The sequence below is a fragment of the Chaetodon auriga genome, chromosome 19 (assembly GCF_051107435.1).
Source record: "Chaetodon auriga isolate fChaAug3 chromosome 19, fChaAug3.hap1, whole genome shotgun sequence".
NCBI lineage: Eukaryota > Metazoa > Chordata > Actinopteri > Chaetodontiformes > Chaetodontidae > Chaetodon > Chaetodon auriga.
In genome coordinates, this window is record NC_135092.1 from 14,328,068 (window position 1) to 14,354,019 (window position 25,952).

Below are 25,952 nucleotides of genomic sequence, written 5' to 3' on the forward strand. Positions count from 1 at the left end.
TTCTACTTTTGCCCTCTGAAAGCATCCTCTTCTATCTTTCCCACATTTAAATCTTACTCTTGAATCTTCCTCTCTTCAGCTTTTGCATTTTGGTGTCTGTCTCTTGGTTTCCCTCTCGTTTCCTCGGAGTGATTTCTCTTTCTGCTGTGTCTCGTTTCTCCTCTTGTTGTGTTCTCCTCCTCTGTGGCTTTTCTGCTTCAGGATGAGATCATGGTGAGTAGCGTGTGCGTGCGTATGCGTGTGTTTGAAGTGTGAGTGTACGTGTGCATGTCTGCAGGTGGCCTTACACGCGTATGTGCTCATGTTATTACGCTTTGCATATGTCAGGATACGTGTATCTATGTGTGTTTGAACTCGTATGTCTTTCATGTGTGCTGGATTGTAGTTGATAGCGAACTCCTGAGCGTGTATATGAATGTGTGTGTGTGAAATGAGCTTCATACTAACTACCAGTGGATGGGCAGGTGGCTGTCATAGGGAATGCTTGGCTGCTTCCCTTTCCTCTCTTTTTCAGCTGTGTCCTCCCTGCAGGCACACACACACACACTTACACTCACACACACTGACAGCACAGGACGACCAGAGATCACAGAGTTCAATCGACACTGGCGTTCCTCTTATATAATCTTTTGTCGCAGGCATCTTTCACTCTTGTTGAAAGGCTCAGTTTGGACACATTGAAGCCAGTTTGCTTTGCCACTGAAGGGACGCCCCCCCAGCAGTAATTTGAACCAGATAAAGTGAAAGTCACTCATGTGTTCTTGAATTGCACCGCACAGAGAGGGAGACAGTGAGAGTGAGGAAAGACATTTTCTTTTCTCGAGGACAGTTGTCAAACATTTTGAGCTACACGTCACTAGGCTTATTCCCTCCGTCTCGCTCTTCGACTCCCTGCCTCTTCCCAGTTCACCCACAGTAGCAGAAGGCCCCGGGGGAATGAAGACCTGCAGTGTGCCAGACATATGTAGCCTCCATAGTTGTCAGTTGTAGTAACAGCCACCCAGGTTGGGGTCAGAGGTTAGAGGCACATTGTAAACAAAGTGGTGATCTTCACTTCCTGTTTATAGATGGATGTAGTTGGCCCCACAGCTTCTGGTCTCCTGATGAAACAACCCCCTGACCCCCTACACATACTGGAAACTGTAGGACCCCCTTAAAACCCAAATTTATGGATTTATCATCAGCTATGCTGATGGAGACATACATTCATACATTCGTATTAAATTTACCAAATCCTGCTGGATCAGTCGGTCAGTGATAGTCAGCCATGTTTTGTTCAAATCCACAGAAGTTTATTTTAATTTCTAGTCCAGATCTGAGACTCTCTTAAGACACAAGAGACACACAAGGAACATGTGAAAAGGATGCACACCTGCAGAATTTTTTCATTTATTTAATGTAATATGTAAATATAATATCGTCAAATATCAGGTCCTGATAATCCAAATGTTTTTTATTCAAATAAATCAACACTTTGGATTCAATGTAATGGCGCACCCTTATGAAAACTGTGTATTTCATTTTCGCTCAGTTTAAGTCAAATCTTGAATGAAACGTCAGGTTAAGACAGGGATGTGTGTCATACGATGTAGAAAAAAAAATCATACTTCAGAGTATGTGTCACATGTGTGATGCTTCTTCAATCAAGAGAACAGCAGTTGGAATTTAAAGGAAACTGGACTTTGGTCGCTCCACCACTTCTCTTCAGGAAGCACATACAGTATAAAGCAGTCAGGCTCCTGCATTTCACTGCATGGCCTCGAAAAGGTTTGACATGGGCCACTCTTGTTGTAGCCTCCTTACTTCCCTTGCCCCCCACCCGCTTGCTGTCCCCTTGCTGCCGTCCCAGCTGTAATGTGCTGGTACCTGACCAACCTTGTGTATTTGGCCTTTACTAAATGCCCTGCGTTGGCGTAGCTGTGTAACGTTCTCTCCACATTCTCATTCAGCCGGAGAGAGGAGTTAACGATCGGTTTAAGGTAAATAACACTACGTACTGTGCGTGTGTGTGCGTGTGTGTGTGTAGTTTTTGTATGGTGGAGAGAATGACTTATAAAGAGAGAAGAAGAGAAACCCAGAGTGTGAGGAATGTGTTTAGTCATGTAAGTGAGCGTCTCCTTGCTGTTGTTTGTGGCAGTCGCTTCTTATCTCCACTAGAAGCAGCGACATTAATGTGGTGCCGCATACATGTTAGCGTAGGTACGTGTGTGTGTTTCATACACAGGCTGACATGTGCAGTGTTAGGAAATGGTGATTTCCTGCTGTGTGTTATTTTTAATCACCTTTTGTGCGTCTGTCTGTGTGTCAGGTGATCAGGAAGGGCTGGCTGACCATCAACAACATCGGCATCATGAAGGGGGGAGCCAAGGAGTACTGGTTTGTCCTGACTGCCGAGTCCCTGTCCTGGTACAAAGACGACGAGGTGAGACGCTGCTCACACACGGCCACGCTAAGAGAGCTTTTTGATTAGATTCCCATCGCAGCTTCGGGCTTGATGTGGTGAATCTGATGATGCTGCAAGTCAAGTCTTCAATGCGTGACAGCTGGCATTTGTTTATCTGCTCTGTAGCGTACTCCAAAGAAGAAATTGGTAAAATAGTATGACAGCACACTAATTAATTAATACAAAAAGAAAGAAAAGAGTATGTTTGAAAAATAGATCCCAAATGATTTCACATTCGTCCCCGCAGCCCAGTGATTTTCAATGAAATGTCAATAACTGACTGTTCTGTAACATGATCAGGCTAAAACTGTGTTCTACACGCGGACACTCCTTTTCGTTCCCCCGTGTTTGAACCACCTAAAAACTATGCATCTCAGCATTTTTATAATATTTTCCACCAAATGACAGTTCCAGGAGAAGGATTTCAGTTGAACCTGGGTGTTTACTCTCCACGAGCTTCCACCAGACATTCAGTGTTTCTTTTCCACTTTCTGGTCCAAAATTCGTTCCAGCTCATCCCACTGGCAGAAATGAGTGTTGGTCCTCTGCGCGCTGACACGGCTTGACCCGGCATGCTTTGTTACTGGACCGACTGGTCAAAGCGGTGTCCCATGATGCTTTGCAGAACTATTAGGAGCTAGCCACAGTCTTGCTGTCTCCAGGCCTTAGCCACAGCCGCTCTGCTCGCTGACACAAGTGTGTGTGTGTGTGTGTGTGTGTGTGTGTGTGTGTGTGTGTGTGTGTGTACGTGTGTGTGCAGCATTGAGAAGGTCCTTTACAAAGACCCCCCAGTATGTCAGACACCAAAGCTGGCACACACATGTGCATACCAGAGCCCCCTGCCCTACCCTGTTCCCAATTACACACACACACACACACACACACACACACACACACACACACACACACAAGCTGCTTCTAATAAACCTACTTCATTTCAAAGAAGGGGCACAGAGAAAGAGAGGGACTGGATTGCAGGGGAGGAGGCAGGAGTGTCTCTTGTTAGCCGGTTAGCAGCAGGAGTAACAAGGACCATGTGAAGGGAGAGAAAGTGAGGAGGAGAGGTGGGGGTCAGGGCATATATAGGGGAGCCAGGGTGGAGGAGAACGGGGAGAAAGTTTTGCTGGGGTTTTGCTTCTATATCCTCTCTTCCTACCTTTTTCCTCCCCTCATTTCCCATCGCTCTGTTATACATCCTCGAAGGTTTATCCCCAAACCAGAGGAAACTCGTCTTCGCTGTCCCCTCCCCTCACCCATCTCTCCATTCTCTTATTGTCTCACTCCTTCCTTGTCACTCTCCCCGCTCTCTCTCTCCCCTCCCTCCGTCTTTCCCTCGCTTCTTGTACTGTGTATTTATTTGAACACGGAGCTGTAAGGCTGCGGGGAGACCCAAAACCAACACACAGTGCTGGTATTAAAGCTCAGCGCAGAGGCCGAAGGGCACTGCAGCACTGCAAATAATTTAAAAAAAATGAGAGGAAAGAGAAAGAAAAGAGAGAAACTTTCCATTTTGTTTTCTATCCAAGCTGAACATTTTTACATAGTCCAGTCACACAAACACACACGCGCTGGAGGTTAGTGTACTCATGAGGGCTTACACTCACATGTGCACCTGGGTGGACACTTGCCAAAATACACACAGTTGAGAAAAAGTTGGAAACAGTTTTATGTTTAGATTTATAAAAAAAAAAAAAAAAGAAAAGAAAATCGCTGCATGCAAAAAGAAAAACTGCATCTTCTTGTGCAGTTTTTTGTATTTACATACAGACAAATTCATGTTACTTTACAGCGCAGCAGCGTTTTATTGACTGCCTCTCGTCATGGGGAAAACCCTTGCCGCAGCCTGGTAACACACACACACATACTGACAGAAACACACATGCACACACCACCCCCAGACACTAATAATAACTTTCAACTCAACTCGTGGTGCCAGGATGTTTTGGTTAGTGTGCATGTGTGCGTAAATGTGTGTGTGTGTGTGTGTGTGCCTAGAAACCTTCTGGTCTGTATTACCACAGGACATGCCAATTCTTTGAATCAGGCTGCTCTGTAGCTTAAAGCTTCCCAAAGCAGAGAGGGAGGGAGGGAGGGAGGGAGGGAGGGTTAGAGAGAGATGTGAATGGAGAAAAAATGGCTGAAAACAGAAGTGTACATAAAAAGACCCACATGTGTGTGATTTTATAGACTGCCAGCACATATGATGTTCATATATTCTGAATAATCAAATTGTATTTACCTATAGACATTTTCACTTTGTCACACACAGACACACACACAGATAAGATCCTTCAGTGGCTGGAGGATGTATTTTCTTTGGGTGCCCCTTTTGGCTCTTTATGTGTGTGTGTGTGTGTGTGTGTGTGTGTGTGTGTGCGCACGCGTCTGCCCGGGTTTCCCTGCTCCTGCTGTAAAGCTGCCAGAAAACCAGACTCGCCTGGTGATCCCAGCTGTAAACATCCTGGGGGGAAACAGCAGACTGATGCTTTCAACCCCCTCACCAGAAACATGTCTGCCATACTGTGTGTGTGTGTGTGTGTGTGTGTGTGTGTGCATGCGTGCGTGTGTGCGCACTTATGTGTGCTCGTGCCCATGTTCCTCAGGCTGCGACATGGTGGCAGGGCTCTAAATGGAAACAGGTTGGTTTGCGGTTTTCATTCCTGCAGACGATGCTCTGTGATGGGACACCGTGTGAATGTTTCTGCCCTCTACTTTGCTTTTGTGTAGTCGAGAGGGAGTTCAAAATGGCACGCTGCGGCTTCGCTTTATCAAAGACAGGCAGGCTGGAGGACAAACTGCGGCCCCGGCGAAGGTAGAAAAGAAAACATAATGGAAAATGAGTCAGGGGGTCTAGCTAAACTTGTAACGTTTCACATGACGTCACCTACAAACACTGAAGCCACAAGCAATTTTCTGTCTTTTTTTGGGAGAGCTATACAAAGACTCGTAAAAATGGCGAATAGACAATGACAGAGTGGCTGCTCTTTCAACATTTTTGTATGGTGGCTTCCTGCCTCTCTGCACATTACATGGTCATTTGAGGTAAAGCAGCCGCAAGTTGATGCAGGGAAGGCAGAGACGTAATTGTACATTTTGGTCAAGAGCGTAGCGCGATGCTGGGGGTTGACTGTGTGTTTTAGTTATCTTTCTGGGTAAGTGTTCTTTTTTTTTTCTGTGCGGTTGAACTTTTTCTGGCTTCAGCTCTCAGTCACATCTCCTCGGTTTTGTAGAAAAAATAAACAACATGTTGAGAATGTCATGCAACCGTCAGTTATATTTATTTGAGAGCGATTCTGTGCGTCAACATGGGATTTCCCATTTTTTGGATCAGTACTTGTTTAGTTTCCGCGACGGCTGAATCTCTGTGTAACTTGCTTGAGAAAAGAAAAATGGAAGCAGCGTCAAATAGATGTGCAATCGTCTTTATTTCCACTATTGTGACAATCTAATCTCCGTCAGATTTCACTCTTGGTTCAGTGACAAATAAATGCAAAAAACTGTATACAGCAAGATCAACTCAGACACTTTGGGACTCATGTATCTGTCACTCATAAATCCAGCATAGGCGAGGGCCAGGCCTCTGTGGTGGAGCCTTTGGGTGCTTTATTTAGGCTTGTGCCTGGGCTTGTCCAGATGGTTGAGGGGTGGTGCTGCATGCTTCTTCAGCCTGATGTGCTTGTGCCTGCTGGGTGCCGCTCTGGATCGCTGTCACCCTCTCTCGGACGCCGCGAGTCGTCCTGTGCTTCCCCGGCCAGCCTAACCAATGTGCAGACTACTGTACAACCACTACTTCCTGAACAGGTAGTCTGAACACTGGGCAGGCGGGCTGGGCGGCTGGAGGATGCTGTGGAGAAGATTTTTGCTGATGCCACCGCAGATAAGCCCAGTAGAGAGATGCTGTCAGATTCACTCACACGCACTCTTTTAACTCTACTCACTGCGATTCCAGTGTCAGACTCTGGAGTCCAGCTCTCTCTGCTCTCATAGTTTGACTGCAACAAAGTGCTGATCAGGCTGATTGTGCGCGCTGGAGGAGAAACAGCATGTGAGGGATGGATGAAGGGGCCGGCAGGGAGGTGAAGGAGGAGGAGGGGGAGGAGGAGGAGGAGGAGGAGGAGAGGTTAGACAGATGTGATAGCCACCGATTGGCAGATTCAGCGACATTCCCGCTGTGAGAGGCAGCATTCCAGAGCGAGCTCCGGAGGAAAAACACCAGAAGCAGAAATTAATATTCCTCAGTGACATGTTGAAGCCTGATAAATCCAGTTGATAAATCCAGTGATTTATTCTGAGAGTTCTTTGTATTGTTTGGGAAATTATTGGTCAAATTTTCAATTATTCATTCATTTTTTTTTACAACCTGAAATTTATCTTGGGAAAAACACATAAAAAAGTCCTTTCTAGGTCTGTTTGCTGAAAATGGATTAAAGCACACAGATGGAGAAAGACCAGCACAACTGTATAAACACACATAAAAGGTCAGACCCCGTAAAGCGCAAATTAGTACAATCTAAACTTGGTTTGCCCCCGTTGACCCCCAGGCCAAGAATAAATAAACAAAAACCAGGATATTTCACACCGTGTCAAAATGTGTGGAAAAACTGTTAAGATGAAGCCGTCGTCTTAAGATAGAAACAGCCAAAAGCCAGATCTTTGCTCCCCAAGGGCTCTTAATCTCTCTTGGTTAGAGACTATCACTGAATAGTTGTGGTCAGCTGAGCTCATACTAAGTCCGACCCAACGCCTCCCACTAAAACACAGGAATACGTGACCTTTCGCCTCCTTGACACATGCCGAACTGAAAGGAAAGTTCTCCTTGCGGAGGGAATACCTGCGACTCGGCGGCCTCAGTGATATCTCGTCTTCTCGGCTGATGTTTGCTTTGTCTCCTTCTCGACTGGTCGGCCCCCCCATTCGCCGCCCGACGTCCTTTGGTTCAACGCTGCCGCACTGTTGAGGCAAAACCGGTGGCGTTCAAAATTCTGTGTCGTTTGGAGCTAAAAAGCCGCTCCGGCAGCGAGCAAGGTGGACCGGCTGGAGGCTCGACGTGGCAAAGGACTGGCCATCAAGTTTCCCCTCCAAGAGACAGAAGGAGAAAAGGGAAGGAGAGAGAGAGAGGAGATATGGAGAGAGAAGGAGGAGGAGCTCGCCGGCCCCCCATTTTTCCTCTCCTCTCTTCCTCCTCTCTCCCCCTCCCTCTGTCTGGCTCCCCCCCATCCACCACCCCCCCCCCCTTTCTTTCTTCTCTGGCTTTTTGGGGAGAAAGTGGAAGGTCAAAGGTGAACAGGAAGTGAGATTCATTTGGCGTGTGCGTTGTAAAGTTTGGAAAGGGAGTGAAGGATTGGCTGCAGAGGGAGGGAACTTTTTAGTGGAAGCGTATGTGGGCAGATGGGAGGACGTCTGCGTTTGTGCGCTCACGTGGAGGCATATGTGTGTTCTGCATGTTCTCCCCGTCCATTGTACAGTATGTGCACATCTCTACTTATGGTACATGTGAGTGTATATGTGGCTTTTGAGTGATGGGTGTGTGTGTAGGAGTGGGGCTGGATGAGAGTAGAGGCTCCATGGTCTTTGTAGCGAGGGCAGGAATGTCGGCGTTTTCTTGGCAAGCAGGAGGAAGCCTTGTAATAACTCCAGATGTGCAGCCCTGTGGTCTCCATCTCTCTCTTGCTCCCTCTGTTTTTACTTCTAAAGCTGATTTCCTCTCCCTGTCCGACTCGAATAAAGAGCCCTTTATGCAGCTCTGCAGCCTTCCCAACACACACACACACACACACACACACACAGAGGGGGGGAGCGCTGGTGAAGGGTGACATAGTACTGGTAAATCAGAACCAGAGCGAAAGAGGTTGTGTGTGTGTGAACAAGGAGTAGAAGTCTGTGTGATTCACAGTTGAGACATACAGTCAAAGTTTGCCTCCTTCACCTTCTTCATTTCACACACCCACACACACACACACACACACACACACACACACACTGGCATTTAAGTTTCTTACCTCTGGCAGACAGGCGCAATCAATGCTAGCATTTCCAGGTGTATATATGTGTGTGTGTGTGTGTGTGTGTGTGTGTGCGCGTGCGTGCAGAGGTGGCCAAGGCCGTATGTTTATTTTAGCTATGGTTTCTGAGCTCCGACCTGAGCTCCAAATCAAAGCAGGCACAATCCCAGGAGAGACGAGTCAGCAGTACTGGGAGAGATGGAGGGAAAGTGAGAGGAAAATGGAGATGAAAGCAGGAGGCGACTCAAAAATGCGGGGTGAAAAAGAGGCGAAACGATGCCCGGCGAGCTTCAACACAAATAAAAAACGTAGCCGAGAAGCAAGCCAGAGAGGAGAATGACGGAAATCAGTCGTCATTATTGTCGCAGCTCAGTTTTGGGTGAAGGGATTGGAAGGAGTGAATTTTAATGGGCGGGTGGGGGGGAGCGCTGCGGTCACACCAACATTGTTTCCACTGTTTGGATGACCAGGCAGGCAGCTTCCTTTTCAAACTCTTAGTCAGTAAAGCCTGAAATATTGAGAAAGTATGCACACACACACACACACAAACACACACACACATGATTGCATGTTATTCTGTCTTGTCATGAAATAGTGCCGGTTAATATTGTCATGAAAAATCTCAAGTTTCTCGCTTTGTTTTTCCTCTTCGTATCCTGGTATTGCCTAAAGCGGACAGCTCCATCACTTTATGTGGGCGTAATTGTATCTTTCGAGTGTTTGCATCGGTGCGGCGAGGCCGAGCGTGTGAACGCCGTGCTGTAGATTTATTTGAGAGTGTGCGTAACACGCCAGCCAAACCCATGAAAGCAGCCCCAGAATGCGATCCCCTGTATTTCATGCGAGTGTCAGTCAGCTGAGTCACAGTGAAAGCTTTTCAGACTGGAGATAGAGCGTCAAATCACCGTTCCCCCTGTTGGCTAACGTGAACATCAACCACATAATAGCTTGCTTTTATTTTCTTTCTCTCTCATGGTATCATATTGTTATTATTTCTTATTATTTGTCGATGTGAAAAACCAAGAAACTGTCAAACAGAAAACATTTCAAAAAGTATTATCAGCAAAGTGTACTGACGGTATCAAAGGTAAAAGTACTGATTCATTAGTGTGTAAGCAGCATTGTACTATACAACTGGTAACTACAGCTGTGAGATAAATGTAGTGTAAAAAGGTAGAACCTTTCACTTTGGAGTGGAAGTATAAAGGAGCATAACATGGGAAAAACTCAAGCCAAGCTTCCTTTTTATGAGTTTCAATGGTTCAAACATAGGCACAGTTAACTGTCTCACACACAGACAGGTGATAAGACACTCGTAAAGATAGCCAGACATGCTCGAGTTGGCTTCTCTATCTTTGCTGCCTTTTACATGTAAAGAAAATCGGGCTCGGAGATAAGAGACGTAACATACAGGAAGGTAGAGAGAGAAGCTAAATGGTATGAAAATCTACTGAAGTTAATGAAAGTGAGCAAAAGAGAGAGGATGTAACTGAAACATGTAATGATGGAAAAATGGTAACAATGGTACCAAAACCAGTAATGAACAAATTACTGTGTCTCATTGTGAAAGAAAACATTAGAAAAGTTGGTTAGAGGTTGTAAAAGAGAGACAAGAGATGAGTGACGACCGCAGCCTGTCAGAGGAGCCGAGGAGGTACACAGGGCGGTTTGTGGATAATTCAAAGTTTATCCTGCCGGCCTGATGAGATAAATGAGTAATGTATGTTTTTCTTTCTGTAAATTATCATTTTTTCCCCTCTTGATTGTACCCCACATGTCCAGAGCATAATGTCAGTACAAAAAAACAGCAGAGAAACAAAAGCTGGGATTAGAGCAAACAGATAGAGGACAGATTAACAGAAACCACACTGCTGTGCACTTAATGTCTTTTGGCATGTTGTATACATCCTGTGTGTGTGTGTGTGTGTGTGTGTGTGTGTGTGTGTGTGTGTGTGTGTGTGTGTGTGCGTGGTTTGTAATTTTGTCATGTGTAAGAGAGACTCTGCAGGCCTCCTTTGAAGGAGGATTGACAGAAATTTAAAGATTACTGCATCTGTTTAATAACACACGACCTGAACTTTTTATTTCTGGGGTTTTGCTGCTTTTAAACTACATGTTTTATGTATAGATTGTATTTATATATTTATACGCTGTATTCATGGCTATTTCATACTTTATCTTATGTATTAGTTATCCCATTATCTCCTGTGCTTACATGATGCAACGTTTCATGCAATGGCAGACGTGGCCAAAATTGTGCTAGTGCTAACCTCGCTAACAGCACTGTTTGCATGTTTACACATAAACGCACAGTTACTCTTCCTTCTATTGAGGAGGCAGAGCCGAGAGGTCACTGCTACATAATCCCCGCTGCCAACATCACTGGTTTTGGGTGACACCCGGTTGAACTTCTACTTGCAGGTAGCCTACCAGTAAGAGCTTTTTCAGGCTTCTGATTGGTCAGCACGGTGTTGGTCTGACGTGCTCCTGACAACACTTCAACCGTGCTTTTATGTTTTCGTATTTCATTCCATGAATGAGATACAATTGAATCTTTAACTTTCACATGTGACAGATTTTTATGGTCATAAATATCTTTTTTTTTTTTTTTACAACACTAGATTTACTGTAAATGTGTAAAGTCAAAAAAAAAAAAACCTCTCCACCCTTGGACCGGCCCACCATTGGCACAATCATGACATATAAATATACTCAGTCCAAACACACCCTCTGCGTAGGATGCAGGACAGGTTTGATTTAGAAGTGCAAATTTTACATTCTGGCACCGTGTTTTATGATAAAAAGTATTCTAGCAGTTCATTTTGATCTCGCTGCATTTGGATGGTGCACGTTAGGACTCTGTATAGCTCACAGTTACCGTTGAGAAACCCTGTGTGGGTCTTCATCTTGGCTTGCACGTGTGAACATTTTACCTCAGTGTGTTCTGACGTTACATGTGTACCTCAGATGTGAACGTTTCAGTTCGTCTGTGCTCTTTTTTTTTTTTTTTTGCACCCGTTATTACATCCTATCATATTTGTTTCACATGTGAGAACTAAGAGACTGTTTATATCTGTCATTTGTCATTTTGACAAGGTTTTCACACACGCACACACACACACACACACGAATATATAAAATCACAGTGGTGTGTTCACATGACCTTTTTTTTTGTAAGGGAACTTAACTGACAGACACTAAACACACAGGTTGACCAGAGCCTTAGCCGTGTATCAGACAGCAGTCGCTAGACGTGTGGGGATTTTCACGTGTTTATGTGGTTAGCGGGCTGCGGTGCCCCCTCCCTCCTTCTTTAACTCTTTGGTGGTCAGCAGTGATTGATCACATGTCCCCGGCTAGGTTGTTACACTGACCCTCTGCAGAGGTAAGTGGAGAGCAGGTCATTAACTGCTTGGCAATTAGCCGCTAAACAGGAAGGTATCAGTGGCGTGCCAGCCTGTGCTCAAACGGGCCGCCGACCGAACGTGTCACTGTCATGTGGACACCACGTTTCCTTTCTCCGCCGAGACGTTTATTTGCGTTCGCGCTCGTTCCCACAGGAAGAGCTGAGCAGAGCACAAAGGCTGTCACTTTTTCAGAGTCAGCAAAGTCAGCTGAGATTAAACATTTGGGGAAGAAAAAAAAAAGTTCCACCCGCCAAACCAAACGTGTCAAACATTAGTCACATTTTTCAAAATAAGAAACGGTGAGAATTTATGTTTTTAGCCCGGAGAAACGGGACACTTCAGATTAGATAGAAACATTTCTCTGTATCTGACAGGCGGGCTTGCACCGTTATCAAGTAGCACTTTCCATGATATATAAAGCATTAAGGGTGCAGACACTGGTGGGCCGCCCGAGGTGATTTGTTATGAGCCTTATTGCACAACCTTGTAGCTCGATGCGTCATCAGCAGCTGTGTGTTTTTACACACTGTCCCAGAATAGCTCCAATCTAGCTCTTCCCAGTTGTAACTGTTTGCTGTCCTGATTTAGATTTTTGGCAACATGTGGCATTACTTTAAATAAATTCCAAACTGCATTAAGTCAAATGAAGTTTCTTCAGATGTTTCTCAGAGACATATTACTCACAGACCAAACACGGATTTTGCTTCCATTAGTGGGATTTCTGATTATATGTAGAATCAGTAATATATAAACATATATATATATAGGAAAAAATGTTCATCTGCTAAAAGTCTGCTATAGTCACAATAATGATTTTATATGAGCTGATCTGTAGCAAACTTATTTCTCTAAAACTCTTTATGAATTAATTTAACTGGACTTCTTCTAATTTGAGTGTAGTCGCGAGTCCGTCCTTTTTATGTTTCCCCACCGGGTAAGACTCACAGAAATGTGCTCTGTGTTTAATTTTTTTTTTTTTTTTTTTTTTTTCAAAGACAGAACTCAATAGGGGAATGGTAGAAGAATGGAGGGAAAGAAAAGCGGAGGGAGGTGAGGAGGAGGGTTGTGAAAATTGCCGTTGGCTGCCACCCAGGGCCCAGTCTTTGTGGTAATGAAGGGTTAGGAGCAGCGTTATTGCTCCCAGATGCCGTGCGGCTTCTCCGCAGCCCTTTGATGCAAGGCCCAAGTCACCAGGACTTTTCTATCAGGCTCCCATCAACATACACACTACCACACACACACACACTCACACACACTCACACACTAAGACGTGCCGCCTCTTAAAACAACATGGACGCCGTAAACGACTATCTTCTTGGTTTTGCCCACCAAACTACTCAGATTTGTTTCAGAGTGTTAATTGGATACGGTTTGTGTAAGGTCCCCACTTGTGTGTGTTTTTGGTGTTTATACATTCTGTAGTATTTCTGTGTGTGCGTGTATGTGTGTGTGTGTGTGTGTGTGTGAGAGAGAGGCCATATTTCATCCACATTTTGAAATAGCGTTTGAGTCTTCGAGATGTTTCTTGGATGGTGTGCAGTGGTGAAGTGCCTTTATGAATCAAGAAGTGAACTTCCTTTGGCTTTTCATAATGAGCCTGCTATTACTCACTAGCAAAACAAAACCATGGAAAGTACTTTGCTCACACACTGCTCCAAACATCACAGGTTAAATACCAAGTGCGGTGCCTGGGCCGCTACGTGTGTGTGTGACTAAAAAAAAAAAATGTTGCATGTGTAGAAGTTCAGACAAAAACAAGGCACGTCGCACATGTGGTTCAGGTGTAAACAGACATGTTGGGATGGAGATGAAAATCAGTAAAATCAGGAATGGAGGCAGGTGAAAGGATGAATGAAGGATAGCGTGACTCTGGATGTGTTCAGAAAATTGGGAGAAAAAAATGTGGATGACCCCCAGAGCTCACTGTCAGTGGTTTCTTTGGTTGAAAGTGCTTTTAATGAACTGTTCCCAGCGAGGTCTGTGGATGGTCCTGAGTAATGAACAATCCACAGAATAACAGCACGAACCCGCACATTAACCTCCCCGCGCATGTGGCTGTTGTAAATACACAAAACACATTCACCAAGCATGAATTCATAAAGCTTCCTTACTAATGGTGCGTTCACGTTTGAGGCCGACACAGTGCCTCATAATAAGTAAGTGGGCTTGGCTGGTGGTGGGTACACTGTGACCTCAACTACAGCCACACCCAGAGCATCTTCTGCTACTGTGTTTGTGTGTGTGTTCAACTCATGCTAATGCGACATGAGCAGAGAAACACTGACATGCACGCAGTTGCCGGGCCTGTCCTGCAGTCCTGCGATAAATCTCATGAAGGTTATAATGTTCAGTTCTTTTGCTGAAGCTCTTTCAGAGAGGTGTCGCTTCGACTGTGTGATCATTGTGATGGATGTCGTTTGCGGTGCTGTTGAATTGTATTGCCATATACAGACAATACGGTACAGCGCCGCAAACTGCAGCCTCCAGGATGATTATACAGCTGAATGAACACCTCTGTGCAACACTTCCTATAAAAACTGAACATTGATGGTGAGATTTATTGCAACAATAGAAATCAGTTGACTCTAGAAATGCTGAAACTCGGACACAGAGGCAGGGGTGTGTAAAAAGGCAATAGTTTCAATGAAATATACAAGAATGTGCAACAAACAGGTCTTGGAGATCATTGACAGAGAGTGGACAGGCAGCTCCAGACTACTCATGATACAGACTGACAGGGTGTAGACCTGAGCACAGAGAACAGGGGTCACGAAGGCAAAAAATAGCAAACAGGTACTAGGAAAACTTCAGGAACCGCAGTTGTTACCACTGGGATGAACAGACAATTCAGCGAATCCTGGGTGGAAGGCCGGTGCTTTTATACTGTGGCAGCTGGTGAGTCTTGATTGGGTGATTGGTGTCAGGTGTGCTCAGGAGAGGAGGAGGCCGGACCAGACCTGCCAGCCACGCCCTACAGGTGAACACACACACACACATGACAGACAGGTGAGAGGCAGACAGAGGGGAAAGGAAACACAAGGGTACAATATGGCAAAAAATAAAATAATGAGGCCATGCATGCTCATGTCATGGAGGAAGCATGTAAAGTGGTTGACCTGACTGCCAGAGACGCAGGTAATCAGAGGACCTCTAAATACAAGAGGGACCAGATAACCTCGATGGAGGATGGATGGATTCAGGAAGCGTTTAAGGTCGCTGAGAGCATTGCCAGAGACTCAAAGTCCAGCTCTCAGGAGAGTCTCAGCAGAGTGGAGGTTCAAAGTCCTGCTGAGGAATCTATCCGTCTGCCATCTTTGATCTCATCTCCTCATCCTCCTCCTACCACAGCCAAACCATCTCAAGGTGGGACAGTCGTCTCCAAAGATTGATGAAGACAAGAAGCGACTGTGGCTGATGATTGGGAAAAAAATATGTCATGGCTTAACATCCGTTCAAGGAACCATCCAGAGGTACTGAAGGCCTCACTTCATAAGGTCTGTGCGGGTGTCCTAGATGAGGTTAAACATCTGTGCTCTGTGGTGTCCTGCACTGCTATGTCCACCCTGGGTGAGATGTATGTTCACCTCCAGAGGGTTGTGGTGGAGGAAACAGGCTGCGCCCTGATCCCGAAAGTGTGTATGTCCAACACCTTCATCCAGCAGCATGTCACACTGGACGCAATGGTTCAGAGCTGCAGCCCCGGTTGTTCAATGAGCGTCCTGCTGAATGCAGGGCTGAGTCACCGCCGTGCGGACACTTACAGGTGACAGGAACGCCTCCAAACGCTTCCTTACTGCTGTGAGCAAAATATTTGTGAATGCTGCAGCGGACGTGAGGCGCCACGGACATGACATCGTCCAAAACATTTCCACCCACAGCGCCTTCCAGAAGCAGTGGAAAGAGGCCGTTCCAGACGAGGACAGACGCTCGCTGGAAGAAGCTGGAAACGGCAAAAAAAAAAAAAGGGACCTCCATCTTGAGTGTGTGACACTATGTCATATTTTCACTAAATCAGATTATGTGTGCTGAATCCCCTCTTATTTTCAACATAATCTTACTAACAGACACACATTTTTTTAACGTCATGGTTTAGCCATTATATGAAAATCATGTAAAGACAGTTACATGCATGCATTTGGGACTTTCTCATCACATCCACCGGCTTTTTTCGCCTCTACACCCATATTTTTCAGGTTTACAATGAATATAATAAGATTCACATATAATCATCAGTGGAAAATGGGTCTTGATGGATGCCCGTGTTCTAAACTCTTGAGGCCCTGGGTGGAAAACCTGAGATTACACAACATGGCTCAAACACTTTGCCATTACATCTTGGCATCTGAGACATTTTAAAAATACTTTTAAGTTACTCTTTCAATAGTCTAGAAAGCTGACGGTTACATTCCCGCTACTGACGAGCCCTTGAGGCCCGAGGTTCACTGTGCAGCAGTTAGTCTTCATACCTTCATTGCTGCATTTCAGTTAATATGGTTACGTTCACGAAGAAATGTTTGTTACATCAAAAATACCACAAACTAACTGACATACCAGGAACAGCTAGTATTTCAGCACAGGAACAATTTGCTCCTTACATGCTGTCAAAATCCTGTTCCGCATTTACAAATCTGCTCCCCCCAGTCTCCTCACGACCGTGCACACGCAGTAGACACAAATCCATCCCTCACTGTTTGTGTGTGTGTGTGTCTCTCTGCATCGTGGAAGCTGATTCACAGAAGTTGGCTCGCACGCGAGCGAAACGCTTCAAAGGTCGATGAGTGTGTGCGTCCTCCACACGCATGTATCTCATAGAGCTCATGCATGTGTGCGTCTGTATGTGCGTTCGCTTGTTTTCTCATGCGTCCCTCTGTGTGTGCTTCACGTCTGAAATCTGTACGTTCGCCCGTTATTGCTGGCTGGCTTTTATGGGAGCATGTGGGAAAGCACTCAAGTCCCGACTCCCCTCAGCACAACTACGCACACACGCACATAAAAGCACACACATGCGAGCTGAGTTGGGCTGATTGACAGAGAGAAACCCTGCAGAAGTGCACAATCTGTGTGCGAGACTGCAAGAAAACTCGCACGTGTGGCGCCTTTTTATTTGTTGTTTGTCTTTTCTGATAGTTCTTGTTCGTAGGTTAATTCTCACGCACGTCCTTACTAACTTTTTTCTGGTATAAACCAACAACAGAGGGTGTCATTGCCTTAATAGCACCGTCATTACACTAACTTGCCTTTCTGTCACTGCTTTAGTTCAGTTTTTCTGTACTTTCCCCACATCATGCACTCATACACTAGTCACCCCCCCCCCCCCCCCCCCCCCGCCCCCTTTCCAACTCTCCTGACTGGATTTACTGGCCAGAGGAGAGGAAAATGTATGAATCAGTCCAAGGTTGCTCACTCCCAGGGAGAGGGAAAGCCAGAGAGCGAGGGAACAAGGGGAAAGAGGGAAAAAAAAAAAATGAAGAGAGCGAGAAAGAGAAGGAAGCCAAGACGAAGAAATACAGAGCAAACTAGAGACGGAGGACGGGGACCTCTTTGCCCTCACCGCCACAATAAATGATGATGTCAGCATCCAGCAGTCTGGGGCGACTGCTTGTTTAGGTTTTTTTTTTTTTGGACAGCACCTGGGTAACCTGCCAAATGTGTGTGTGTGTGTGGACGTGTATTACTCATGTTATGGGGACATAAATCTGTTTACACAGTCATGTTGTGGGGACTCGTCTTCCTTATGGGGACAAAATGCAAGTTCCCATGAATCATTACATTTTTGGGTGAAGACTTGGGTTAAGGTTAGGGTTTGGTAAGTAGGGGTTATGGTTAGTGTCAGTACTCCAGGAAATGAATGTAAGTCAATGTATTGTCCTCAAAAGTGATGGAAACACAACTCTGTGTGTGTGTGTGTGTGTGTGTGTGTGTGTGTGTTTTTATATGCATTTAGGGGATATGACCATTTGGCTGCACAGGTCATAAATCCTTTGATGAAGGAGTTTGGTCACACACACACAACCCCCTGTCTCTCTCTCTCTCTCTCTCTCTCTCTCTCTCTCTCTCTCTCTCTCTCACACACACACACACACACACACACACTTGGTTGGGCAGGGCAGGCCGTGGTTAGCGATCCAGATGGTTTTAAGGTTAGTTAGAGACTACGCTCAAAGGTGCTGTTTGCAACCAAAGTGGCGTGTGTGTATTTCTGTGCACGCATGTGTGTGTGTGTGTGTGTGTGTGTGTGTGTGTGTGTTTATAGAAACTCACTCACCCTGTGCTATATTTGGCTTCTCTTTTTTTTTTTAAATACTAATTTTACTGTCGATAGTAAAACGTTCACACACACACACACATGCAAATGCAGAAACTTCATTTTGTAACAATAGACTTTGAGAGGTTTGACCACAAAATGTGTGTGTGTGTGTGTGTGAGAGAGAGAGAGAGAGTGTGTGAGGGAGTGAGAGACACTGAGATAGAGAGGGAGAGAGAGTGCTGGCATGTGTCAGACTGAGCTGACTAACTTTGAGGTTTCCTGATTCATAAATAGTTGGATGTCTGGATATCATATGTTGTGTGCAGATTAACAACTACAAGAGATTTCTATGCTGGAATGCGGTTTCTGTGTGTGTGTGTGTGTGTGTGTGTGTGTGTGTGTGTGTGTGTTTCTCATTTGTTGCTCGCCCTTTTTCTTTCTTTCTTTCTTTTTTTTTTTTTAACTCTGCACAACTGTAATCAAAACCACAGACTCGGGGGCTGTGTACGACTTTCCCATTCGTCTCTGTTGCCTTTTCCTTCTCTCTCTCTCTCTCTCTCTCTCTCTCTTTTTCGTCTGCTGTTAAATTTAATATGTGAGCGTTTACTCCTGATTTCCCCGGAGTTCTTTCATCTGCTTTCTCTTTGTCCCTTTTGATTTCATCTGTTATTGTTTCTCTACAATTGATCCTTAAGATGATTCTGCAAAAATCTGAAAATATTAAATACATAAAATAGGAAACTGACAAACCCACACTGATCATGATGCAGCATTGACTTCTACAGTGGCTCCTCTCTTTTTTTCCATTTTGGTCTAATACACAACGTGGTGCAAATCCTTTGATACGGAAATCCCTACAACCATTTTCACTCTTTAGCCAAATTCCTCACCACTGGAGCAAAGTCAGTCTTTCTCTCTCCCCCTCACTTGAACCATGAGTGTGTTTCTGTGTCGCCCCCTGCAGGAGAAGGAGAAGAAGTACATGCTGCAGGTGGACAACCTGAAGCTGCGCGATGTGGAGAAAGGCTTCATGTCCAGCAAGCACATCTTCGCCCTCTTCAACACAGAGCAGAGGTGTTATTATGCACACATACACACCAGCATACACACACACAAAGCAGATAGTTAATCAGTACTTGCAGCAAAACTTACTTCAAGTAAGACATGTAAAAGTGCGAATGATGCAGAATGGCTCCTGTTTTTGGTCACTTTTTGGGTAAAAAAGAATGACAGATAAAAACATGGAGGACATTGTGCTGTATTTAGTTTTGATCTCATTGTGTGTCCACAGGAATGTGTATAAGGACTACCGTCAGCTGGAGCTGGCCTGTGAGAGTCAGGAAGATGTTGACGCTTGGAAGGCCTCCTTCCTCAGAGCCGGAGTTTACCCTGAACGCGTCACGGTAGGATTTTCTTCAAAGTATTTCGCACACACACACACACACACGCAAAAGCTAACTCATAAGTTGATTTCTCTGTTCATGATTGGCTTGATTGCAAGTGATATCCAGTATGAAACCGTTTGTAAAATGCAACACAACAAAAGTAAAGCTGGTTTTTGCTGTTTGTTTCACATGACTGTGATGTTTATCTGGAGTCTATTTTAATGTCGTCAAGTCTCTCGTGTGACGCTGTCTGTCCTCTTTCAATGTCTGTTGTCTCCATCGCTGTTTGACCTGATAGGAGAAGGACGGAAAGGTATGTCGTCTGCATCCTGTATTTCCATCATTTTTGCATCTTTTATACAACGTTTCACCCGATAACAAGTCTTTGGGAGACTTTATTTGACATTAGGTCTGCTGATTTATGTGTTTAACCTCTTATAATACAGACTGACAGTAATTGGTCAGTAGTTCTTCAGAGTTACCAGCAGATCAAGGAATTTCAGTTTTCTATTTCTTAATAAAATTGGTGCTTTATGCTTGTAATAGTATTAAATGGTCAAATTTGAAAAATAATTACATTTAGAAAAGGTCACTTTGCTGTATATTTCCAGTGTTATGGTGCCTTGCTTTTATCTTCCATGTTGCACCTACAGGCTCAGATTCTCCAGCTGTCTTGCTCTTCTCTAAACTGAAGCTAAACGTCACGTCCTCTGTCCACCCTCCCTCATTCGTCTCCACAGAGCGACGGCGGTGATGAAAACGGCTCTGACAACTTAATGCACAGCATGGATCCTCAGCTGGAGCGGCAGGTGGAGACCATTCGTAACCTGGTCGACTCCTACATGGCCATCGTCAACAAGACCGTCCGCGACTTGATGCCCAAGACCATCATGCACCTCATGATTAACAATGTGAGCCATCGACTGCCAGCTCTGTCAGATGTATGTATGTTCCACACGCAGAAACGTTCATCGCAAAACATCTCCCTCGTTTTGTCCAGACGAAGGACTTCATCAACGCAGAGCTGCTGGCTCAGCTGTACTCGTGTGGCGACCAGAACACGCTGATGGAGGAGTCTCAGGAGCAGGCCCAGCACCGTGACGAGATGTTGCGGATGTACCACGCCCTGCGGGAGGCCCTCAGCATCATTGGTGACATCAGCACATCCACTGTGTCCACCTCCATGCCTCCTCCTGTGGATGACTCCTGGCTGCAGGTGCAGCGCGGCAGCTCCGGAGGAAGGTAAGGCCCAATGAGAACAGACACGCTTCACTGAATTTAGATCAGATTTGTTGCATTTTTCTTAAATAGCACGCAAAAGTGGAGTTGACTGGTCAGAAACCTCCACAAATCATCTACTGTTGCTGCTCCTGATGTGTTTCAGACCTCACTAAAAGTTCTCTGTTCCTCTCCATCCTCCTTCATCCAGGTCTCCAGCCACCAGTCCAACACCAAACCGCAGGGCTCCACCGGGACCTCCTGCCCGCCCAGGCTCCCGTGGGCCTCCACCTGGTCCTCCTCCTGCTGGCGGACCCCCTGTCCCGTCTCGCCCGGGTGCCTCTCCGGACCCTTACAGCGGGCCGCCGCCCACCGTGCCCTCCCGGCCTAACCGCGCACCCCCGAGCGTGCCCAGGTGAGTGAATACAGGAGAGGTCCCTCAGACGAACAGCCCCTCTTCACAGTATGTTTCAGTAGGTTTTACACGGACTTTAACACCAAAACGCACAGCTTATGACATTATGACAAGCTAGCCAACCTGAAGTGTGGATACTCTCTGTTACTAAGGGGGATGTGAAGACACCTGGCTGAGGGGATAAAGGAGGTAAATGACAGTGAGCGACATCTGGTTGTGATAGAGGATAGATGAATAGACGAATAGATCCCTAAATAGACGGATAGACGGATGATCAATGGACTGTTTTCCTCTTTTTCTCTCGGTTTTTTGATTTGACCACCTCCTTTCACCTACACTTGTTGTTACTTTCCTGCCACCACTTTGAACTTTCAACACGCTGTCGAGCATCACCAATGATAGCAACCAATGATAGCTGACACTCCACTGACACTCATCGCTCACACCCACCTCACAGCTGTCCTCATCTGACGAATCGAGATATGTGTGCTTTAAAGTCGGTTTGAAAGTGTGGGTTTTCTCTTCTGTTCTCATTAACTCTATGTGCCTTTGCGCCTGTAAAAACTGCCTTGTGCTTGCCTGTGTTCGTGAGCTAGCTAACGTTTTTTTTGTTTTTTTTTTATCCTGGATCTGTTCGTTGTCAGAGTAGCAGCTTGCCTCTTTTACCGTAGGAGACACTAACGTTGCTGAGCAAAGCTCTCACTGGCAGATGCTGCCTCAAAATCAGACGGAGGACGACCTCAAAAGCCTCGCTCGAAATCCTAAATCGCAAACTTTTACCATCCCGTCCTAAGTGAGAGCTGAGCACATGTGACATTGGTCATTTCCTGCACTGTAACTGTTTGCACTCCTTTTCTCTCTTCCTCCTCTTCATCCCTCTTTTCCTCACCACACCTCTGTCCCACACATGACTTTGGTTCCCTCTGCAGAATCACTATCACTGACCAATGAGGACTAGCGTTTCTGGTACGTTGGGTACTGTCTGCCATCGTCATCATCACTCTCCTTCCTCCTCTTCCTCTCAGAAGGCATCCTTTCACTGCATGCCATTTTCTTTTTCTCACTTTTCTTTTCTCTTCTCAGAGCGCTGCATGGGCAAACACACACACCCGGGTCAGACGGTGCGTGTGTGTTTGCGTCAGTGTTTGAGCCTTTTAGAGCTGATGCTAATCTATCGAAGGGGGTATCAGTATGTCAGAATGTGTCGACGTGTCTTGCTAAGGAGGAATTACAGCAGCAGTGGGTTGCACAAGATTCAACTCAAATGTCCAAAACGTAAAGATTATTGTTGTTTTGGTGTCGGTGTTGTATGTGATGTATGTCGGCCATGACATCCCACTCATCCTCAATGTTGTGTCTGAGTCATGGTATCATGTTCAGTACAGACCTTAGCCAGGGTGCTAAGCTAGCACTGCTGGTGATTCTTAAGCTTTTTCTAGAGAAATGCAACATAGTTTTACCTTTTCAGGCCTTTAAAACAAGTGAAATGAAACACTCTTTGTTGCACTGCTCACAACTTACAGAATTATAGATTTGATGTAGGACTCTTAGGCTGGGAGCTGCTGTTTTGGAGGGTATTTTAATTTTGCCCTCTGAATCTGCAGCAATAGCCTGTTTTCACACTTTTATGCCTTTCAAGGTTTTCGCAGCCATGTAGCAACACCACATGAGTATTTATAGAGACTGCATTGACAGAGCTTAATAAAAAACCTGTTTAAGTGCATGCTCCTGTACTTAGACGACACTCGGTATGGAGTGATACTGCCTGCATTTGGCAAACATCTGCAAACATCACCTGCATTGTGGCCATGTTAACTGAGCCTGTTATCTCTGTGATGTTGGTCGTGCAGTCGGGTTTCCTTCCATGTGTTATCTCATGATATAGGTGGTTGTCTGTGTGAGTGAATTTGCTGTATTTCTGTGCATGAATTTACACATGGGGGGGGGGGCTGAAATAAAAACATGTAAGTATGAGCCGCTGAAGCTTCAACGGACTGCGAACACCTAGAAAACACTAATCCAACCAGTCCTCTCTTCTCTCTATCTGCTCCTGTTTGTGTGTCCATGGCAGCCGGAGACCCCCACCTTCTCCAACCCACTAGACCTCTGAGCTCCCCCCTCCCTCCTCCATCCGTCCGCCCCACCTCTGGATGAGATGCCATGGACTACGATGCCACCTTCCTGTCGTTTTCTGCCACACCCGACCTGAGCCGGCTCCCCTCTCCTGCTCCCACGTCTCTCTTCCTCTCCCAAACTCACCCGCCTCCCCCACACACACATACACACACACGCACACACACACACAGCCCTCTGTTCCACACAGAGATGCAGAATACTTGAAACACACTTGCATGACTGACATATGAACATGTGTGCCCTCAGAAATGAAATAAACTATATACAGAATATGAGAGACAAAGTTGTGTGTATGCGCACATGTGCATGCACACCTGCCTACATAAATACCCACACACACACATATATAGATATATACATATATATATATCTATATAGTATACAAGCAAATACATATGGAATATTCCTGCTGTTAAACCTAAGGTGGCAGACATCTGCAGATTTAGCATGACACTTTGCCTGAGTATTACTTTATATTCCAGCCTCTCTCATGGGTATTCTGGCTGCTGACTGACTTCTCTTTTCTTGTGTTAACATTTGTTTTATCTTTTTTTTGTTTGTTTTGCTTATTTCTTTTTTATAAAAGATTGTTTCACCAAAAAAAAAAAAAAACATGCTTATTTTCCTCTCAGCATTTCAGGCCATGAGTGGATATATTTGTGGATTCATTCCCTGGGGTCTCCTCATCTTTATGATTTCTCTTTTCATCTTCCGCTTGAGCATCCTGCCATGTAAGGTCTTCTTTTGTTTTCTCCCTTTTTCATCGAACAGCCGGCCAAACAGGGGCGAGCCCTCTCGTCCTGAGAGCCCCCTGCCGCCATTCGACTCTTAGAAGAAACTCCCCCCATCCTCTCTTTTTCCTCCTCTTCTAAAACTCATCCTGGTTTTTCATCAACTATGAAACAGACTGCAACATCCGTCACTCCCTCAGCTCGCGCGTGGGAGGAGGGCTTGATCGAAACAAGGCGGAGAAGGATCCCTCACAGCCTCCTCACCCTCAGATACCTGGACAGGCAGGGGCGGCTGCTCTTCATCCTTTCTTTCCCACCTCTTCCTCCTCTTTCTCCTCTTGCAGTAGGCCTGGAGGAGCCACCGTTTGAGGGACCTTCTGGATTTTTATACCTGTTGTAGGCTCCAGAAGGCCCCGCTGTCACCTGTGACATAACTTACTTGTGTAACAGATAGTTCACATAACTGTAATCTCACACTCTGCTGTGTCACAACCACCTCAGAAACGCTGTTGTCTGTGCTTCCACAGAACCTATGCAACAAAGAAAATCATTCTCCAGTCTTTTTTTGGCTTAAAGAGGCGCCTCCCATGGCACTTTCCTCTCCTCTTCACAAAAGCGTTGTTACTGTGTTATCTTATTGAGGCGGGATCTAAATAGAAAGTGCAATATATATTGTAGAACGTCTTTCTGCTGCTCGTGACACCAGTTGCACCAGAATGGCATTTTTAACCGAGAGGAAGGGAATCTGTCGCCTGGGTTGCACCCTGAGACTGTTAGATAGCTCCTTATACGTCCCTTTTATTCAGAAGGAATGAGGTCCCTCATGGGAAGGGTTTGAAATATTTGGAGTGTGTCTCTAAGTCAGCCTCACTCACATTATGCATCTATGAATCTTCTGATATACACCGACAGGAAAACTTACAGCATTTTTATCCAAGATCTGCCATTCATCTTCTCTTTTTCCCCTCCTTTTGTTTCCTTTTCTTTCTTCTCTCAGTGGTCACGGGGGTGAGTGAGAACATGAAAACAGCCACAGTCTATGCACAAATCTATCAAACTCCTGTTTCACCCTCACATCGCTGTCTTGAGAGCCTGTGAGTTCAGCCCACCCTTTCACAACCTGTACTCTGCTGTCAGCGTGACGTGTTGTATTTTGACCCCAAACAAAAACAACCAGCCCACCAGCCACGAAAACCCACCTATGTACCTCAATTGATGTTATTCTAGCCATTTAAAACCCATCTGAAACACTTGAGTGACCCCTTGTGCATCTTAGTACCCAACGCAAACACAACAGAGCATATTGTACTTATTATTTAACAGTAAATAGTTTATTATAGACATATTTTAATGTGTTATGATGTATATGTGTGGTGCATCTTATGGTACTTGTACTTCCCCTGTCTAGAGATTTTAGGCTGCGATTTCTGAATATTTAAATTATTACGAATAAATGAGTATGTGTATAAGGAAATAATATTTGAAAAACATATAAAAAATGTGTAATGCAGTGATGTATATGGACGCTGGCAGGTTGTTTGATACTTTAGCTTGTAGCAGCGGGGGTTTTTGTTTCGTTTTTCTCGTCTCTCTCTCTGTGTAGACGAGCAGGGAGGGACGGTGTGAATGTGTGAACTCCTGCAGCAGCCGGGTCCTGCGCCTTGTTCAGACTGCTGCGGGTGGAGCGATGACTTTAACCTGCAGGACTGCCGTGCTTTGTCAACACATTAAAAACCTCAGTGTACTGAATGAAGCTTCCTCTTGGTCTTTGTCTTTTTATGGTGGGAAACAACATGAGCAGGGCTGCTTCACAGGGCCTGGTGAGGGTCTACAGCCATGCTAGCAGCTCTGTGAGGCAACTTGAGCAATTTACAAAGAAACTGATGATCAAACAACCTCATCTCTATGACCATTTAGTAGCTGCTCTGGAGCTTTTGAACTTATCACATAGGTACTTTAACTGCATGC

At 45.4% G+C, this 25,952-nt stretch overlaps 1 protein-coding gene across 11 annotated transcripts in view; it reads left to right on the forward strand.

The window, feature by feature from the left end:
• dnm1a (dynamin 1a) overlaps positions 1–25,733 on the forward strand; it is a 49,664-nt gene extending 23,931 nt beyond the window's left edge. For 2 of the 11 annotated variants that reach the window (XM_076758652.1, XM_076758651.1), the window contains exons 14-23: positions 202–213; positions 2,309–2,422; positions 19,064–19,173; positions 19,391–19,502; positions 19,783–19,797; positions 20,225–20,395; positions 20,485–20,726; positions 20,914–21,117; positions 22,047–22,083; positions 23,189–25,733. In XM_076758652.1, coding sequence (XP_076614767.1) covers positions 202–213; positions 2,309–2,422; positions 19,064–19,173; positions 19,391–19,502; positions 19,783–19,797; positions 20,225–20,395; positions 20,485–20,726; positions 20,914–21,117; positions 22,047–22,068 — 1,002 coding nt within the window. In that variant the 3' untranslated portion in view covers positions 22,069–22,083; positions 23,189–25,733. Of the gene's footprint in view, positions 1–201; positions 214–1,949; positions 1,980–2,308; positions 2,423–19,063; positions 19,174–19,390; positions 19,520–19,782; positions 19,798–20,224; positions 20,396–20,484; positions 20,727–20,913; positions 21,118–22,046; positions 22,084–23,188 lie in introns of all 11 variants that reach the window. The other 9 variants (XM_076758650.1, XM_076758647.1, XM_076758645.1 and 6 more) reach the window with 5 other exon arrangements.
• Positions 25,734–25,952: the final 219 nt, after the last annotated feature.